General features: G+C 36.2%; 1 protein-coding gene across 2 annotated transcripts in view; it reads right to left on the bottom strand.

Moving 5' to 3' along the window:
• Positions 1-20,730, bottom strand: part of LOC139164018 (C4b-binding protein alpha chain-like) — a 53,670-nt gene that overhangs the window by 16,315 nt on the left and 16,625 nt on the right. For both annotated transcript variants that reach the window (XM_070745574.1, XM_070745573.1), the window contains exons 4-13: positions 17,859-17,955; positions 16,299-16,384; positions 14,703-14,900; positions 13,501-13,683; positions 10,850-11,038; positions 9,756-9,858; positions 7,722-7,807; positions 5,974-6,171; positions 4,574-4,756; positions 2,130-2,318 (exon numbers count right to left, since the gene is read on the bottom strand). In XM_070745574.1, the coding sequence (XP_070601675.1) occupies positions 2,130-2,318; positions 4,574-4,756; positions 5,974-6,171; positions 7,722-7,807; positions 9,756-9,858; positions 10,850-11,038; positions 13,501-13,683; positions 14,703-14,900; positions 16,299-16,384; positions 17,859-17,955 (1,512 nt within the window). The remainder of the gene's footprint in view (positions 1-2,129; positions 2,319-4,573; positions 4,757-5,973; positions 6,172-7,721; positions 7,808-9,755; positions 9,859-10,849; positions 11,039-13,500; positions 13,684-14,702; positions 14,901-16,298; positions 16,385-17,858; positions 17,956-20,730) is intronic.

The following is a 20,730-nucleotide window of genomic DNA, read 5'->3' as shown; positions in this document are numbered from 1 at the left end:
CTAAATCCAAGCTGATTTGAGGAGCTTCTTTCACTCCTACACTGTGGCCCTGGCCCTGGAACTATGCAAAGTTGCTAGTTTATCTAAAGCTGCATTTATATCTGCTATATTAAGATTGATATATACAGTGTGACTGAACTTTAAACAAAGATATGTCAAAATATAATATCAACTTGTGTTATTGATAGTGTTAATTTGTTGGTACTTATCAGTAAATAAAGTGAATTATGCAATTTATATAATTAATGCCAAGTATAACATTAATTAAAGATTGACCATACCAAGCAGCATACATTTACTTATTTGATGATATGAAAAAGCATATAAATCTTTGAGCCTAGTGCCATTATCTACAGTATTATATTGTCATTTGGAAATGCTATAAATAAATGAAAATAGAAAATAAATCTATTAAAATAAGATATATAAGTAAGTAATCTTGGAACTCCAGAAATAATTGTCTCTCCTGCCCTATTCTCAATCCTACCTCATCATTGTCTCTTTCTGAGGAAACCATTGATCATGATTGCCCAGTAGATACTAGGAAACCCCAATCATCTGTTTGGAAGGTTTGGAATTGTAGACATGATTGTAAAATAGTTAGAAGCATGTCCTAAAATTGAAGTAAATCCCACAGTACAACAGAACTTGCGACATCGCACATGCAGGCTCTGCATCTACATTATAAACATTAATAGGAAGGATGTTTGCCAGCCAAGTTGGAAAAGATCCTTAAGAGTATCAATATAGACATTCATTATGAGTAATACCCACTTGGGTTCAGTTCAAGATCAAGGGGATGTTAAAGGACTAGAGTCACATGGAGAAAGTCAGTGACCCTCATCCACACTCTTTTCCAATCACTAGAAAGTATGAAATGGGTGAGGAATTAATATATTATAGACTAGACTAGATTGGGGTAGATTCCCTTTTGCTCCATCTGATATTCTTTTGTCTTGTTCAGGAAGAGTCTGATGGCACTATTTCTACGTAATATATTTTTATTGAAAGACATATACTTTTTTGAACTCTGCTGACTCCTCCACATACATTTTCCCCCAACTACTCTCATGAATGTTTAAAATTCCAATTTCATAGTTACAACCTATAGACTTAATCCCCAATAAATAACAAAGATGATAAAAGATATCTCTGTCTTCTTCCTTTCTGGATTTCACATGTTCTTATCAAGTCTCCAGTCAACATTATCAGAGGTTTCTGGAGTGTACAGAAGGACTTTAGAGCCTGGATAAATCCTGATCCAAAGCGCATTTTTCTACTACAGTGGTACCTCTACTTAAGAACGACTCTACTTAAGAACTTTTCTAGATAAGAACCGGATGTTCAAGGATTTTTTTGCCTCTTCTTAAGAACCATTTTCTACTTAAGAACCTGAGCCTGGAAAAATTACCCAGGAAATTTGAGAGCGGCATGAAGGCCTGGCCAGTTTTCTGCCAATCCCCCTGGGTTTCTCTCTCTGGTGCAATGTATGGGAGGCAGCCTTGTGCTGGTGTATGGGAGGCATGTGCTCCTCCTCGCCGCCTCCGAGTCCCTCTTTTTTTTTAAGCCTTAAAGTTTGGAACTTTTTTTTTCTTCCCCTCACCTCACCTTCTTCCTTTGGCAGCAACTGTCCTTCTCCTCTTCTTCCTTCTTTTCCTCCCACCCAAATTCTGAGCTTTTATTTCTTTCCTAATGGGTTTGCATGCATTATTTGCTTTTACATTGATTCCTATGGGAAAAATTGCTTCTACTTACAAACTTTTCTACTTAAGAACCTGATCATGGAACAAATTAAGTTCTTAAGTAGAAGAGGTACCACTGTACTTTAAAAATAAAGGCCCAGTTTAATTGTCAAATACTTTTTTAGTCTGTCTAGTACAATGACATGGGATTTTATGTAGGAAAAGGTGTAATTTCAAGATTGTAAGAGATTGTCTTCTGTTTCTTCATTATCAATTCACCATATATATTAGAATGCTAAGGTTCTCCTCTAGGATATATGAAGCACTTGTTTTGGATTTTTATTGAATTTTATAATGATATTTGGGAGGAGAAAGTGAAACCGATACATAGGAATAGTAAATATAGATGATCTATTTTTAGAAAGAAACCATCATGAAGATACTCACCCCGACATAATGATGAAATTTCAGACCATGTTGATGTGTTCAGACATGTAATTGAAGGGTTACTTCCGGGGATATATTCATAACCTGTGATGCAATCGAATGTCAGGACAGTTCCAACTGGATAACCTTCATTCAGAGAGCCTTCCTTTAGTGTTGAGTGAGGTGGTGGCACTGGAGATGTGCAGTTATCTGGAAATTGACAAAAAGCTTTTCAAGCAGGAGTAGTAAATAGGCTTTTAAAAAATGAAAATGTGGGATGATTTAAAAGACACAAACCATTTGTGTGTTTGTATAGTTGTGTGTGTATAAAAGAGACCATGTTCTAATAAAATTTAGTCAAATTTGGTAAATTTGACCAAATTTTGGTCAAATATGACCAACTTCAAGCACTTTCTTTATTTTTGCATCCATATTGTATCAGGGCAATTCTCAACAATGCCAACAGGAGAAACCAATATGTTGTACATCAAAATATACTGGAAGTTCTCTAAGTAAAATTGTTGCACTATTACATGAACATCAGACCAAAAAGGAGCATTTGAAAGGTGACCAAAAAAATGAAAAGATAGGTAAGAATATGAATGTCATTCCTGTTTATCATGTACACAACAGTGCTCTTCCATCCACAAAGTAACCAAAGAGTTTGAAGCAGGATTTAAGTTTGTGTATTGCAGTGGTAGGGAAGCTCACTATAATAATGCTTTAGTGCATAGATTGAATACTATAATAATTAAGAACATAAGAACATAAGAAGAGCTATGCTGAATTGGGCCAAAGCCCATCGAGTCCTGCATTCTGTGTCACGCAGTGGCCCACCATTAAGTTTATCTATGAATTGTAACTTGCAATCTCTGGCAATCCTTTGTCTGTAAGAATGGTCTAAGGTATCCTTCTAATTTTCGTGATCTTAATTTTACACGAGACCCCATTTTACAACTAATCCTATTGCCCAGAGCCATAGTTCCCTCTAAGCTGAGCAGTGAGCAATCGCTCACTTAAAAATCATCATCAACTCAGAGTTTTCCAAACCTGCCCAGAAGCCGAGAGGGAAAGAGTGAGAGGGAAGGAGAGAGAGAGGAAGAGAGGAAGAGAGAGAAACAGATAGAAAAAAGAGAGGAAGGAGAAAGAGAAAGAAAAAGAATGGGAGTAAGGAAGAGAGAAAGAAAATCAAAATCTATTTTGAAACTAGCTCAACTATTTAAGTGGCATTTTGATATTGATAGAGTTGCCCTATTATGAGCTCACAGTTATAGACACACAGTACAGTATTTTATTTTGAAATTCTCTGAGGCAAAACAGGGTGGGTTTTTTATCTGTTTGTTTGTTTATTTATTTATTTGTTTGTTTATTTATTTATTTAGTTATTCATTCATTCATGTATTATTTCTGTGCCGCCCAGTCCCGAAGGGACTGCCGCTCAGACACTATACTTTTCCGCCCACCCCCCAAAAAAATTAGAGGGAACACTGCCCAGAGCAACTCCAAATTCAACCTGAGACTTGTATATATTCTGAAGCACTGCTGACACCACATTTTTAAAGTTGTTTAGTGGATATTTAATAAATAATTCTCTACTTACTTAAACAAATAAATCAAATTATGGCAGAAAATGTAATAGGTATGAACTCTTGCATACCATGGCACAGTGTTTTGTGTTTTATCGGATTCTGAAACTATGCTTCAAGTGGATTGAGAAATCATTTGTATTTTGGTATAGCATCATCTTTGAAATTATTTTATCATGCTGGCATGTCAAACAAAGTATAGTTGAAACAAATCATGGCTTACCAAAATGTACTTATTGTTTTGCTGACCATCCTTTGTTCACTATAGAACTAGACAAAGCTCTACTTATATAATTTAGGTTTGGAATAGAGTTGTAATAAGTGACTGTGCAAAATCATCCTTGGACAGCGACAACTATTTATGGAGTAATTTTCAGAGGAGGTCTCCATCTTTCTGCTTCCCAAGATCTGATATTGTATTTCAGTCTCTTCCAGTAAAGAAATGTAAGGAAATGTGACTATGAACAAGGCAGTCAAATACCTTATTCTGCAAGGGCCAATCTAACCAAAGCAGGGAGAGGAATGGGGAGTGCAGGAAGACTTTTCCTTCATGATCAAAATAGATTGTGTACGTATTCCTCTTTTGAAGAAACTGATTTATTACCAGTTAATAAGAAGGGTTGTATATGAAAGGACAGAGGAATATTTCCAATAGCTCCTAAGACTATATGAATATAATTCATTATAATTCACATTATAATTCACCTATAGTTATTGTTTCTTATCATCTGATTGAACAGTGGTGGCCACTATAAGTCTACTTGCAAGAAAAGATTGAGTAGCAGAGGCAAAAAGAGAAAAGGTTGGTTCATGTTAGTCAGGCAGAATGTTTTGTATTAAATGTAATCAAACTCTCCTGCAAGGCTGTAAAATAGTTACCTTTGTCACATTTGGGGACGGCAGGAACCCACGAACTGTTAGCCCCACATGTAATATGGAGTTTTTCCACAGTAGAATAGCCAGGATTACATTTAAAGCTGATGGCTTCATTGTAGTTATACGAAGGCTTAGCGACATTATCTATTTTTCCATTTTCCACTTTTGGTAGATCACATTTGACGACTGAAAGAGAAAGCAGAATTTCAACAAAACCATCTCAGAATAACAGCCTATGCGTAAAAACAGCCAGGAGCTGCCCTTGGCTAAAAAGGATATATAATTAGCAGTTGCTTTTATTTTCCTTTTGTCTGTTAGCATCGGATATTAAACAACTACAAGATAACATTTGGTTAATTTTGTATTCATTCCGTGTCTTTGGAGTTTTCATCACTTTCGGTAGTCTTCATCTTATGACCACAATTAAGTCCAAATCTTTTGTTTCTATGTGAGACAGTTGTCAGGTGAATTTTGCAACCTTTTTTATTACTGCAATTGTTAGGTCACAAAAAGGGATCACGTGACCCTGGCCCACTGCATGAATGTGTGTCAGTTGCCAAGGAAACAAATTGGGACCACATGACTATAGGAATGCTGCAACGTTTGTAAGTGTGAAAAATGATCATAAGTCACTTCTAAAGTGCCATTGCAACTGTGAAAAATTACTAAACGAACTGAGGTAAGTCAAAGATTACCAGTACTACCACTACTACTCCATGGTTTGGGGTTTTAAATGGTTGCTCATATAACCTAATAACTGTGTTGGATGATGGTTACTAGTTTTTGCTGTAGAAATTGGAAATTGCAGTCATTTTGAAAGCAATAACTAAAAAGAGATGAACTCAACGTAAAACATTGTTCATAATGAATCTGAATGTTATTATCTTCCAATAAGCAGACTATTTATATGCGCCTAACATATAGGGATTTCTAATATTATATACTACACACTACTATAGTATTTCTGATAGCTGTCTTATGAATTCCACTCTTCATTTAAGCCATTTCCTGCAATTATGCATGTGATTAATCATTGACTTTCCAAACAGGGAGAAACAGTTTGAAAGATTACTACTCATCCATAGTAATATTTGTAGTTAGAATCAGGAATTCTATCAGGCCTAAGGCAAAGGATGCCTGAAGGAGGGGATAATTGAATTAACCTTTTAATTAGATAAAAATTACAGTTCACATTTTCGGTATACATTATCAACTACTAAAATGTTTTTCAAAGTAGTGTATGATACTGTCACCCTTGTTATGTTTGAATTTTCCCTCTCATTCAGGGACCAAAGAGCTTCAGAGTTTATGTAATGATTTTCTCCCTACAAGAATTTTATTTACCAACAACAAGAGCGAGAAAAGCAATTCATCTGATTAAAGACATTTCCATTTTTCCTTACTTCTACATTCAGGGGCAGGTAAATCCCACTTTCCATTTTGGCCATCTTCTGTAGTTACGCATCTGATGGTTGAATTTCCAATCAGGGCAAAATCACTGTTGCAGCGGTAGATTACAATTGATCCAACGTAATATTCGTCTTTAGGGTCACGATCAAATTGTCCATTGGGAACAGTTTCAGGATGCTCACAAGGGATGTCTGACGAGAGAAAATGATTTCTCTAAATTCCCCTTTTAATTAGAATTACAGTTACATTTTGGCACTGCAAAAATATTCAGGCCATTTCAAGTAGTTACTACATTAAAGGCAAGTTCATAGAATGCGCTGCCGGGGATTAATCCCCGGCCCGGATTTGCTGCAGGGCCAGGGAGACATGGCCCTCGGTGCAGCTGCCATTTTGAAGGCCGGGATCTCGCGAGATTTCACGAGATCCCGGCCATTTTGTGTCATCGGCCTAGGCCAATGACGTCATTGGGGGCGGAGCCTGCCAGCCCTATAAACGAGGCTGTGCAGGCTTGGGGCCTCCTTTTCGCCCCAACAACAATGAGCAGCGAACACCCGCCCGCCCTCCCTATCTTCCAGTGTGCCACTGTGGGTCTCCCTTAGGTGGCCGAATAGGAATTTTTGGTGGTCTCGGTATTTTCTGCGACCGTTTTTTCACCTATTCCACACTGTGGTGACAGATAGGCGGTTAGGGGGTGCTTCGCCTCCATTTAGGCTAATTGGATTACCTTTGGTCATTTGGGTAGGCAGGTTAGGGGCGGAAAACTGGGTGGTGTTTAGCAACTGCGTGTTCTCCATTGGGCATCTTTGGGGATGATTGACATGTTCTCTCCAAAGGCTCATGGTGCTTTTAGTTCAATCTGAGCAATTGGGGGGAACCTCTCTTTGGGTCCTGCCCATTTCTATCCCCTTGTAGGGGTTAGACGGCGAAACCTCCCACATGCAGGTGCATGGCTGGGATCCAGGTGATGGCGGGGCCCTTCACCTGGATCAGCATGGAGCTACGCCCATAAGTTATGAGGTCATTTTTCGCCCCGGAAGTAATTGTTTGACCCTGCGGGTCCTTGTTAGGGTTTTTAGTTAAATTTATGCTAATTTAATGAATAAATTATGCAAATTTAATTAATAAAAATGACCCAGATTAAATCCAGCTCTTTGTGTCCGTGTCGTTACTCCGCCTCTGCTGCAATTGTTCCCCTTCCACAGTTGAGAGCAAAAAGCTTACTTGTAGCAGAGTAGAAACCATATTATAGAACTATTTAAACCTTTATTATATTGTAAGTCATCTAGAGTCACTGTACTAAAGAGTTGGGACACATAGAAATTAAACAAACAAACACAAACAAACAAACAAACAAACAAACACTATTTGGACTGTACCCCATTAATGATTGAGGTTTGTCACCATGTTGTTGCAGTCAAAGACTACAACTATAAAAAGGATTTTGCTAATATCCTTAGAATCGATACTTTCAGAATATTGATAGAATTGAAAGAGATTTATATTTTTTCAGAGGATGAGATGCACTAGACAATAAAGTGCACCTTAGTTTTTTCTGAGAAAAATGGGGGGGGGGAATCTGCCTACTGGATATTGCCTGCATTCGTTACATACAGGAACCCCCGCTGTCTTAGATTTTCCCATCTTGTATCATACTCTAAAGTGAATACTGCAACTTTTTGGAAGCTGTACCAAAAATCACTGGCACAAAATGTAATGACTTTAAAGCAAAATCTCCTCTTACGTTGGCAAACTGGGAATTCTCTATTCCAGTCAACCTTGCCTTCCTTCAGAATACACTTAACCATAGCTTCACCAATAAGCCGATACCTAATGACAAAGAAAAACTATTCAGAATATAGAAACATAGAAACATAGAAACATAGAAGACTGACGGCAGAAAAAGACCCCATGGTCCATCTAGTCTGCCCTTTTACTATTTCCTGTATTTTATCTTACAATGGATATATGTTTATCCCAGGCATGTTTAAATTCGGTTACTGTGGATTTACCAACCACGTCTGCTGGAAGTTTGTTCCAAGGATCTACTACTCTTTCAGTAAAATAATACTTTCTCATGTTGCCTTTGATCTTTCCCCCAACTAACTTCAGATTGTGTCCCCTTGTTCTTGTGTTCACTTTCCTGTTAAAAACACTTCCCTCCTGAACCCTATTTAACCCTTTAACATATTTAAATGTTTCGATCATGTCCCCCCTTTTCCTTCTGTCTTCCAGACTATACAGATTGAGTTCATTAAGTCTTTCCTGATACGTTTTATACTTCAGACCTTCCACCATTCTTGTAGCCCGTCTTTGGACCCGTTCAATTTTGTCAATATCTTTTTGTAGGTGAGGTCTCCAGAACTGAACACAGTACTCCAAATGTGGTCTCACCAGCGCTCTATATAAGGGGATCACAATCTCCCTCTTCCTGCTTGTTATACCTCTAGCTATGCAGCCAAGCATCCTACTTGCCTTTCCTACTGCCCGACCACACTGCTCACCCATTTTGAGACTGTCAGAAATCACTACCCCTAAATCCTTCTCTTCTGAAGTTTTTGCTAACACAGAACTGCCAATGCAATACTCAGATTTAGGATTCCTTTTCCCCAAGTGCATTACATTACATTTCTCATGCTATTATCTCTTAAAAATTGGAAGAGAGCAAGATGCATTGTATTGAAATTTAATAAATGATCAAATAAATAAACAGAACAATGATGGTTACAAATATTTAAAGAAAAGGAAGTCTTGCAGAAGCTGGAATCCCCAAAGCAGTTTTTAAGCAGGAAATTAAAAAACTCTCAGACAAACAGAACAAATTGCTGTCCAGGTGAATGTTCCACAGTTGGTGTTGTGGTTAGCTCTGGCCCAGCTCCTGCCGCAAGGACTGTGGGTGTGGGGAAGACATCCACATGCTGCAGGCCTGTTTTACCCCCGGTGGAATCTGATGATGAAGGCTCCTCTGACCAAGAAGACATGAGTGACAGGGAGGAGGAGAGTGTGGCAGACAGCTCAGAAGTAGATCAATTATCTAGCTCCTCCTTGGATTCAGAACAAGAGTTAATGATACAGCCACGCATGCGGAGAGCGATGCATAGGCAACAACAACTGAGAGATTATTATCAAAGAAAATGAGGCCACCTGTGGTTGGTTGGGGCTGTGGTAATTAGTGAGGCTGCTATAAATAGCAGCGTGTGGGTTTGGCCATTGTGGAGGATTATCTGATCCTTGTGTTTCATGACTGTGTTACTAACTTTGATTTTGTGTGTGTTGATTTTTCCCTGCTTTGAAACTAAACCAGAGCAAAGTGTGTTTCACTTTGTGAAAGAAGGACTTTGAATTGCCTCACAGCTGCAAGCTAAGTATCACAGGACTGATAAGGGGCTTGTATAAATTACCAGTTTGTTTGGAGACTAGTGCTCTTTGCTATACCAAAAAAGGGCTTGGTTTAAGTGAATTTTCATTATAAAGAACATTGTTTGGAATTTTCAAACGTGTGTGTGTCTGAAATTTGTACCTGTGACTTTTTGGGAGGATTCTACCAGAGAGCCTGACAGAAAAGTTGGGATTAAAGGACTCATTTTATTTCTCACTAAATTATTTATATTTATACATAGAAGCTGCGATCAGGTGTACATTTCATGATTTATATATAAAACTGAGGATATATTTTTGCATTTGAGAAGAACAATTTAGAACAAGCTTCATTTTATTATAAACTGATTTTTTGGGTATTACTTCTATGGCAACTATTTTGACATGATCTACAACTCACCCATGTTTACAGGAGAAAGTTACATTGCCACCCAGACGGATGTCGTTATCATCATCAGCATCTGCCTCGCCGTTTTCTATAATTGGAGCGCGACATCGTTTCCCTAGAACAGTAATTAGCATGTATATTATTCTCTTTGTTTAATGTAGATGTTATTCAGATTCAACATATCACAGGAGGGGAACAGGGGTCCTCATAAGAGTAAATCAATCGTGTGGTAATGCAGCAATTCTACCTCTGGGCTATAAAGCTAATCTAAATCCAGGCTGATTTGAGAATCCTCTTTCACGCCTGCACTGGGGCCCTGGCCCTGGAACTGTGCAAAGTTGCTAGTTTATTTAAAGCTGCATTTATATCTGCTATATTGAGATTGATATAAACAGTATAACTTATTCTTAAACAAAGATATGTCAAAATATAATATTAACTCAAGATACTGATATTATTGATTTATTGATAAGTATCAGTAAATAAAGAGAATTATACAATTTATATAATTAATGCTCAGTATAACATTAATTAAAGATTGATCAAAACAAACAATGTACATTGATTTATTTGATGATATGAAAAAATATACAAATCTTTGAGCTTAGTGCCACTATCTACAGCACTATATTGTTATTTGGAAATGCTATAAATAAATGAAAGTAGAAAAAAATCCATTAAAATAAGATATATAAGTAAGTAATCTTGGAACTCCAGAAATAATTGTCTCTCCTGCCCTATTCTCAATCCTACTTCGTCATTGTCTCTTTCTGAGGAAACCATTGATCACGATTGCCCAATAGATACCAGGAAACCACAATCATCTGTTTCTTCATTATCAATTCAACTCCTCTCCATATATATCTTATATAAAGTTATCTTATATATTTCATCAAGAAAGGAATTGGTTATCACTGTTTGTTCATTATCAATTCACCCTATATATTAGAATGCTAAGGTTCTCATCTAGGATATATGAAGCACTTCTTTTGGATTTTTATTGACTTTTATAATGATGTTTGGGAGGAGAAAGTGAAGCTGATATATAGGAATAGTAAATATGGATGATCTATTTTTCAGAATGAAACCATCATGAAGATACTCACCCCGACATAATGATGAAATTTCAGACCATGTTGATGTGTTCAGACATGTAATTGAAGGGTTACTTCCGGGGATATATTCATAACCTGTGATGCACTTGAATGTCAGGACAGTTCCAACTGGATAACTTTCATTCAGAGAGCCTTCCTTTAGTGTTGAGTGGAGGGGTGGCACTGGAGATGTGCAGTTATCTGGAAATTGATAAAAAGCTTTTCAAGCAGCAGAAGTAAAGAGACATTTAAAAAATGAAAAGTTTGGATGATTTAAAAGACACAAACCATTTGTGTGTTTGTGTGTGTATAAAAGAGACCATATTCTGAGAGTTTGGCAGGTTTGCACGGTGCTCCTGGGGGGTGGGAAAAGGCAACCCTCCCTATTTTTGCAAAAAAACTAGGCAAAACCTGGGACGATTTGCCTTCCCCCAGTCCTTAGGAGCACTCTGCTGGCCTCCCAAACTCTCTGTGCACCCCATTTCCCCCAAAAAATGCTACCAATTTTTTCTCAACTATTTTTCCAATAATCTTTTTTCTTCCATTTGCAACATTCTAGGCCCACCTATGCTCCTTGGTAAGCATATGGGTAAGTGCTGGAGATGTGATATTTTGTACTTATTGGTAGGCTGGGTTCTCTATATATGTAAAGACAGTTGATCTTCCAGGCTGACAAACAAATGCCACTTGACAAATTTCTCTATAACCATAAAATTTGCAAGAAGCTCAATGTCTGGTTCCCAAAATGACTATCAAACAACAACTACAGCAACAACCAAAATAGAAACCAATGCAAACTGTTACACTGGATACATAATTATCACCTTCTAATAGAGAAAGCAAAAGTTTGCAAAATGGCAACTAACATTTAACATAGGCTCCAGTAGATTACCAGTGTTTCATGCACACTTGAAAAAAGATGCATGATGGTTCCCAGGAAACCTGAGTCATGGCAAAAGCTTTGGAAATAATTGAAGATGATGGGATTAGAATTTGAAGCTGTAAGAGCTTACATCCTGCTCCCCAAGAGGGGTTCACAAATGGATGAATGATTGCAAAAAACCATTGTTTGCCTTACTAGGCAATATTTTCAAGAATTTACAGTATGATAGCTCAGCAAACAGAAAAGAAAGTCACTTCTATCTAAGGGGAAGATTTAGTTCTGCAACAATGAAACTTGCAAAACAATTCCTTCAAAATCATTAGATCAGGACTAAAAAGCTCAGAGAAGAGCAGTTGTCCTAAATTTGTTCATGCATAATAGCAATTATTTTAAAAACCCAATAAAATCAATAAAATATAAAAATGGGTAAAATATAAAAAATTCCAGATCAACAATAAGCTGGGAAAATAGACAGAGTATTATCCTGGTTTTGAAAGAAAAGTGAGGGCAGCATCTAATCCTCCACAGACTAGATCTGTGATGGTGAACTTGTGGCACACAAAGCCATATCTGAGAGCAAATGAAATGTTGCTCTATGTCAACTCAAGCATGCTGATCAGCTGATTTTTGGTCTTGCGGAGGGTGGGGTGAGACCATTTTCGCCCTCCCATGATTTCAGGAAAGCCTCCAAAGGCTGTGGATGATGAAAAATAGGCCCAAATGACACTTTAAGTTCGGAAATGAACTTCCAGTAGGCCATTGAATGGCCCTACTAGATGTTCATTTCCAGAGGGGCAGCACAGGGGAATTGTGCATGCATGTGCATGGCACTGCATTATGGGTAACCTTTTGGCACCAGAACAAAAAAATGTTTGCTATCACTGGACTATATGAAGAGAATCCTTGCCAAGAAATCTATAAACTCCAGAAGATTGTCTACATCACAGGTGTCAACCTCGTCGCGTCACGTTGCTGTCTCATGAACATTTCATGATATTTCCCCCTTCGCGGAGCTGGGGTGGGTGTGGCCTGCATGTGATACATACAGCCCATAGGCCGCCAGTTTGATACCTCTGCTCTACATTATTCAAAGTTTGAAAATTTGCAGAATCCCCTTTCTCCATGAGTTTTTGCTCTGGCCCACCAAAAAAACAATGTATTCAGAGATCCAAGATGTATATTTTCTCTATTGTGATGCCTGCCCTTTAAAACCATACCTGAAACTGACTGTGCCACTCTTTTAGAGGGCCTTAAAGATTGAAATCACTAACATTTCTTTTAAAAGTTATTAAATTCAGTTACAACAATAGTAAAGGGGAATCAGTCACATTTATAGGATAATTTGTTTACACTCAGTGCTCCACGGGGGTCCATATTTGTGTTGTGAGTGGTCCACCACCCACTCAGTTAGTCACAGATTGTGAGGAGGATGAACTAGGTTCATCTTGGTACCCTAGCCCAGTGTTGTTGGGATTTTTTTTTGGGGGGGGGATAATTTTTCCCCCCCATACAAACTTTTTCAATACATTTTCAAAATACTTTCATAATACAATAAAAACAGTATTGAGTTAGTAAGCCAATTATAATTGCCCCCCCAAAAAATTATAAGTTCCCAATTAATTACTTCCTGTATTTATCAAACCCACCAAACCTCGACATCTAATTTGTCATCTAGATAACTAATTTTAATAGTGTTCTTGACAACTGAGTCAGAGAGTGAAAGTGAAAGAGAATTGGAATCTGAGAAACCTTCAACAAAGTTTTTAAAAAGATTACTTACTCTTACAACACCATGGACCAGCCTGTTTCCACTGGCTATCAGCATCACATTCAATTAAAGAAGACCCTATCAAACTGTAGCCAGAATTGCATTCAATAGATAATTTATCCTGATACGTATATGTAGGTTGATACACACTTGCCACTTTTCCATTTGAGACATTTGGTCTATAGCACTTGACAACTGGAAAAGAAACCAGAATTTAGTTTGCACCAAATAACCAACTGGCTTGATAAGGGGCAAATGAAAAATTATACCATGATGTTATTATTTCACAAATGTTGTCAATTATATATTTCTGTGAGAGAGTGGAAAATAAGTACATAGTGGTACCATGCAGGCATATAGTGGCATCACCAGGTGATATAATTAAAGTTTGCTTCTGGCACTAGTAATCTTAGGCCTGGAAACCATTACATGGTTACCTTTGGCCGAAAAGAATAACTATTCAATATGGCTAGTAATACAATACAAATGATTACCTGTAGATTTAATAATTACCAGTAACTGACCCAAATATATAACTGTTATTATATATACTACACTGACAGTCAGTAAGGGGTAGTGTCTTAGATTAGGATGAATGAGTTCACCCTAAGATTTCTTTTTTTATGATTAAGAAACATGGTTCTCTTTGAATTGGAAATGATTCCATTAGATTATAAGATACTATCCAATGTTTTAGCTGTAATTACTCCATAGATGGCGTGGGGCTTCATAGAGATGATTTAAGTTGAAGAATATACCACTTTTTTCTGCTTACGCCCTTGGTTTTTAGCCTATTCTTTAATTTTTGTAATTTTAATTGTTCTCATATTGATATTTTTATTATATTATAAGCCAATCAGAGTCACTTTGGATAGCAAGATGGGTAGCATCTAAATGTAATAATAAAATAAATAATAAATATTTTTTTTTACTATGCTCCTAACACAATGGAGAACAATAAATCCAATTCAGCTCAAAGGGATTATTACCAAATTTGAACACAATTAATAAATTATTCAAACTATGTTTACATTTCTTTCAATACTAACTTGTACAAACTTGTTTCGCTCAGATAATTTCCACTTGGTAATCCACGGCTCCCCAATGCTTAGAAGACAAGATTACTAGATTTCAGCAAGAACCTAGATGTATGGAACTAACAAAAAAGCAATTTGACATATTGAAGGTAAGGAAAATAATAGAAAAACCATTACTTTTACATTCAGGTGAAGGCCAATTCCACTCTCCATCTACACCATTTTTTGCAACTACACATGTAATAGTAGAATTTCCAATAAGGGTATAATCAGCATCACACCGATAGGTTACTGCCCAGCCGGCATCATATGAATCTGTAGGACTGGCATCATATCTTCCATTGGGAATTATAGGAGGACGAGCACAAGGAATACCTGGAGGAAAAAAATGCAACTAGGCTAGAATTGCAAAGCATTCTGATTTAAATTTTCTCATGGTGTAAATATTTAGCTGCTTGAATTAATTTATTGAATCCATCAAGTAAATGCCAATCTTTGGAATTCTTTCTACTATCAATCAGAACACCAAAGTCACTTTTCTAGTGCCAGAGACAACATTCCTGTTTAATAAGTATCTGCTGTCCAGATTCTGTGTAGGATTTCTTCATAATGTTATTACGGAAGGGGTCTTCCTCTTTAGGATCTATTTCATATGCAAATTTAAACCAGAAAAAGTATGTTCTTCTTATGGGAGTAATGTGAAGGTTACCCTTGACAGAAGGGTGCATACTTCATTGAGAAAAGTGATGTGACTGACTACATTGCATGGCAAGTGATGTTCACAATAGAAGAGTCATAGATTGAACAATCTGCCTGAAAAGTGCTTTTTCAAAAGGCAACTGGATTGTCTTTGTTTTTGCTTGAAGATGGTTCGTTTCTCATTCAAAAAGCTTGGGTAAGGTGAAGTTTCAGAACTGATCAACAAAGCACAAAAAGAATGTTCTTTTTGCACCAACTCAGGTAGCTCAAACTGCCCAAGGAGCTGCTGATACAATTCTACAGAGGAATTATTGAGCCTGTCATCTACACCTCTATAACTGTCTGCTTTGGATCTGCAACCCAACAAGGCTGACACTGACTTCAGAGGATAATCAGAACTGCAGAAAAAAACAATTGCTGCCATCCTGCCTTTCATTGAAGTCCTGTATACTGCACGAGTCAAAAAGAAGGCTGAAAAATATTTACTGACTCCTTACACCCTGGACATAAATTGTTTCAGTTCCTACCCTAAAACATCGCTATATAGCACTACACACCAAGACAACAAGACAGAAGAACAGTTTCCCCCCAAACGCCATCACTCTGCTAAACAAATAATCCTCTCAACACTGTCAAACTATTTACTAAGTCTGCACTATTATTACTACTAGTTTTTTCTCATCTTCTCCCACTTATGACTGTATGACTGTAACTTGTTGCTTGCATCCTTAAGATTTCTATTAATAAAGTTTCCTGATTGCTTATTTGACTCATATCACAATCATTAAGTGCTGTACCTCATGATTCTTGACAATAGTATCTTTTCTTTTATGTACACTGAGAGGATTTGCACCAAAGACAAATTCCTTGTGTGTCCAATCACATTTGGCCAATAAAGAATTCTATTTTATTCTATTGAAGCATCTTCTTGGATGAGAAGCAAAAACAAAGAAAGTCCAGTTGCCACCTTTGGGATATTCAACTAAAAGCTAACCAGATGGAACTTTTGCTATTAAGCTAAACATAAAAGCACCAAAAGAAGCTTAAAATGCTTAAAATGAAATGTCATCTTACGTTCGCAAAATGGAACATCTCTATTCCAGTCGACTTTTCCCCCACTCAAAACACATCGACGAGTGTTGTCACCTATAAGTCTGAACCTAAAAAGGAGAAAAGTCTTATTTCTGATGAGCTTTTTAGTTGCAATTTCTAAAATAATCCACAACAGGTTGGATTCACAGAACATGCTGTCTCAAACTAAACAAATTATATTATATTATGGTGTACTAAACTGTAGGACTGCAACCATTATATTACTCTGGTATTTATTTGCCTAGTAAGAATCTCTAGAAGTATATTTATTATTTATTTATTCGATTTTTTATGTCGCCCTTCTCCTTAGACTCAGGTTGGCTTACAACATGTTAGCAACAGCACATATCCTGAGAACTTGATAGTGCTATATATAAGACGTGTTCATCTTCAAACCAGTAGCAAAGCTTTATATCTACACCAGTCTAAATCTTGCTCGCCTCTTTCCTTTCCACATTCCCAAACAGATACAATGAAGTTACTGAGATTTGGGAACTTAAAGAATGTCTGAGGATACCAGCACAGTAGAAACATGATCTATTTCAGTCCCAGACCTTAAATCCTGACCCTTTTCCTATCACCTGATAGAATCAATGGTCTATAACTGCTCCTTTCCTGGTTTGAAAGTAATTTATTACATCAAGCTAGCAAGAAATGAAGGTTAAGATAAACAGGGCCAAATACAGTAAGTTCAACTTCTTACAAGTTGGACCTACCTTTAATATCCATGTTTAAGGCACGATAGCAATTTGCAATGCTGACCTAATAAAGACAGCACCAGAGGGTTTTTTCAGTTGATTCTGTCACCTCAAAACCCAAGGTGAATAATAAACATTTATTTATTTATTTTATTTATTTATTATTTAGATTTGTATGCCGCCCCTCTCCGCAGACTATTGATATATTGGAGAATTTTACTGAGTTACATATAAAAGATGCCTTTAAATAATTTCTGGAGATTTCTACAAATCTGTTTTAAGTTACTTTGAAAGATGTGTATCCGCACGAAGGTCAAAAAGAGGCTGAAAAATGGGATGTGTGGAGGCAAACCTGGCCCAGAGATCAAAAACAAGCCAAACAACAGGGTGTGCAGAGACTTAAAGCTGAAAAATGGGATGCAAAAGTCCAGAAATGGCCAAAGGGTGGGGGTTGGTGGGTGATCCAGGCTTTGGCAATATTTGTTCCATAAGATGCACAGACATTTTAACCCACTTTTGGGAGACAAAGTGCATCTTATGGAGTGACAAATAGGGTATATATTATTATTGGAAGTTTTTAAAGTAGATTTTTGTGGATTGTTTTTATGTATTAATTGGATTGATTTTATTATTGTCTCTTTATATATATTGTGAGCCGCCCGAGTCCTCAGAGAAGGGTGGCATACAAATCCAGTAAAATGAATAAATAAAATAAATAAACTTTATTATCTATAGGAATGTAGACCATTGTAATATACCGTTCACAATTCAGTTTTGTTATCAATATTTTTTGTCCATTGTCTCCAAAGATATTTTTACAATTTGCTTCAACAAATAATCTTACCCATAATCACAACCAAGGGTTATTTCTTCACCAAGCCGGAGGTCAACTGAATCTATTATTCTGCCATTATCAAAACGTGGAACGGGACATCGCCTTCCTAAAAGATTGGAACTGATGTTATCATGTGCCCTTGTGAGTCTTACAATAAAATAAACACAAGTCTAGAAAACTATGTTATCCTAGCTTCCCACTTCTCCATATTAGATTATAGTTGTATCCAGAGGTGGGTTACTGCCATTATAAGGAGGGGGCGTGCAGTGGGATAGTGAAAATGGAGCTCAATCCCACAGCACCCAATTTGCACTGAAAGATTTTGAAAGAAAATGCAGGGCGTCCTGCATAAGCTACATCCACAGTGTGGTATTAAACATTTTGGTAGCCCTTCACTGGTTGTATCCATCAAAAGAGTTGTTTTGCAAAGCAGAGCTGCTTAGTAAACTATCCTCAGCTTCTCTTTGTATCTGTTCAGTTCAGTGCCATTTATGCACTTACATATGAAAATAGGCAAAAACAGTTTATCATAAACTATCATAGTTTATGATCCAGCTGAAAGAAAGCTGGATGCTACCGAGTCAGTCTTTTAAACATTCTCTGTGCATATTAAAATCTCTTGAAATTATAATTATATAGTAACAAAAATAATTACTAACATAATTATAATTACATATGCAAATCTAATAAATGCTAATGCTAATGATAACGACAGTGACAACAATAACAACAGCAATAATAATAATAATAATAATAATAATATAGAACTATAAATTACATGCTTAAAAAGAAAATAAACTAAACAAATAAAAAACATTAAAGCAGACAATAAAACACTAGGACTGCAAATTTCAAAATTGCAAACATTTTTCAATTGTTAAATCATAAACTGAACCTAGGAAACATAGAATGGAATTCTTCAAACTTATCTCTGTTTTGACATAAACCAATTCAAAGGTCAGGTGCTGAAAAATGTCATTAAGACAATTGTTTTCTAATATATAAATGTTATATTTAACCCTTTTTGCAAAAAACTAAGCAGAAAGTGCAAACTAAACTTTGTAGATGAAAACATTCCTAATTCTGAGGATATATTTTAACAGATCACGAAGTAACTTGAAATTGAATTGAATTGTCCTACAGCAACTTCTCCCATGAAGAATTGACTGCAGCAAGTTGTCTGATTCTGTTGCTGGCATTCTCTCCACTGGTCTTATCATCCCAGCCACATACAGGGAAAGGCACCATGAAAAGTTTCTAAAGCCTGGCAGGACTGTCTGTGCCATGTGGCAACCCAATACTGATGGGATCCTTCTTTCACACACCACTTAGAGCTTTCTTTTGTACATTGGCCAGGACTTCCTTATGCAAAAAAATGGCTGGAGCTTGAAAAATAATATCTTCAACTTTATAGATGGAAACATTCCTGATTTGGAGGATATATTTTAATAGATCACTAAACAGCTTTCACTCTTTAACTTTCTTCCGAGTCATTCTTCATCACAGTCACAATATTTAAACATTAAGAAATACCATTGGCATGTCTACATCATGTGTAGCAAGATTGTTTTTCAAAATTATTACATCTCCATCATAAAATGAATGGTATCGATATTTTTGCAATACTTGTTCATCAGCGCAATAACCAATCTGTTATGACTTATTTGGCTTATTCAAGTTTTTAAATCACATAAAACATATTCAGTGTTAACATTCTTTAAACCTGAAGGCAGGCTGTTTTTAGGAGAGAAAAATACTGTATGCTAGTTTGACCCTCAAAAAACTCTCCTCTTCAATAAGAGGTAAACTTATTGGACAACAGAGGAAAATCTAATTCTTTATTTCAGATTTCTTGGAACATTTATTGTCATATGATTTTAAAATACTGATGTTAACAAATTGTGGATTTACGCAAAGCCTTGGCATCAGAACCGAACAATGAACATATCAAAAGCTTTAATTCTATGTGTTATATTCCTTTTACAGAATGTCAGAAGTGACCATGGTTTTTAAAATAAAAGTGTGACTAAGTATTTTAAGAAAAATACTCTAATTTTTGCCCCATAAGGCCCAAATACTTTTGATCACCATCAAAGGTTTAATTACTAATATTTTGAATCAAGTATTAAAAATGCTAAATAGTAAGTTGAGCCAACAACGGTTAGTCATCAAAATACCTTAAATAGTGGATTGTTATTAATAACTTAGCCCTTTAAAATCATAAAAATTAAAACCACAATGTATAAAAACTTAACCTTAAGAAATTATTGTTAATTGTTCCTTCCATGAATATGTCACTGTTAAATTATCAATCTGTTTAAAATATTTAAGTGAATCAACTCCCTTGGTGCAATATTAATATTCCTCAAAAACAGAGATATCTTCAACCACATCTTAATATCCTCACTCATCTGGGAAATTTAAATTGCAACGCTCCTATCTACTAGACAGGATATTTTTCCAAGAATAGTAATCCCCAGGTATTTCATAGATTCTGGATTTCCTATATAAATGAAGCTTAATTTTTATTAACCAAGAGGGAAAGGTTGAGATGTCAACATAGAATTTTTTTCTCTTTTTTTTTGTGGTTTTTCATTCTTTTTTGGTTGTTTTCTTTCTTTTTTCCTTTTTCCTTTTTTGTATGGTTTGTACCTTTTTGGTTGGTATGTGTTATATGTTACTATGCTTATGATTCTTGCTTTTGTATGATATTTTAAATATATATAAATTTAATTAAAATATTTTTTGTAAAAAAAGCGTAATTTTTATGTCTATCTTTCAAGGCCATTTTATCAATAAATATAAAATTAAACTTATTTCAATTTATTAAATTCCATTTATTGACTACCCATATTGTTAATTTCTACACTTTAAGGATCTC

Source organism: Erythrolamprus reginae, chromosome 3, assembly GCF_031021105.1.
Source record: "Erythrolamprus reginae isolate rEryReg1 chromosome 3, rEryReg1.hap1, whole genome shotgun sequence".
NCBI lineage: Eukaryota > Metazoa > Chordata > Lepidosauria > Squamata > Dipsadidae > Erythrolamprus > Erythrolamprus reginae.
Note: the sequence above shows the minus strand (reverse complement) of the source record. Positions and strands in the feature narration are given on the sequence as shown.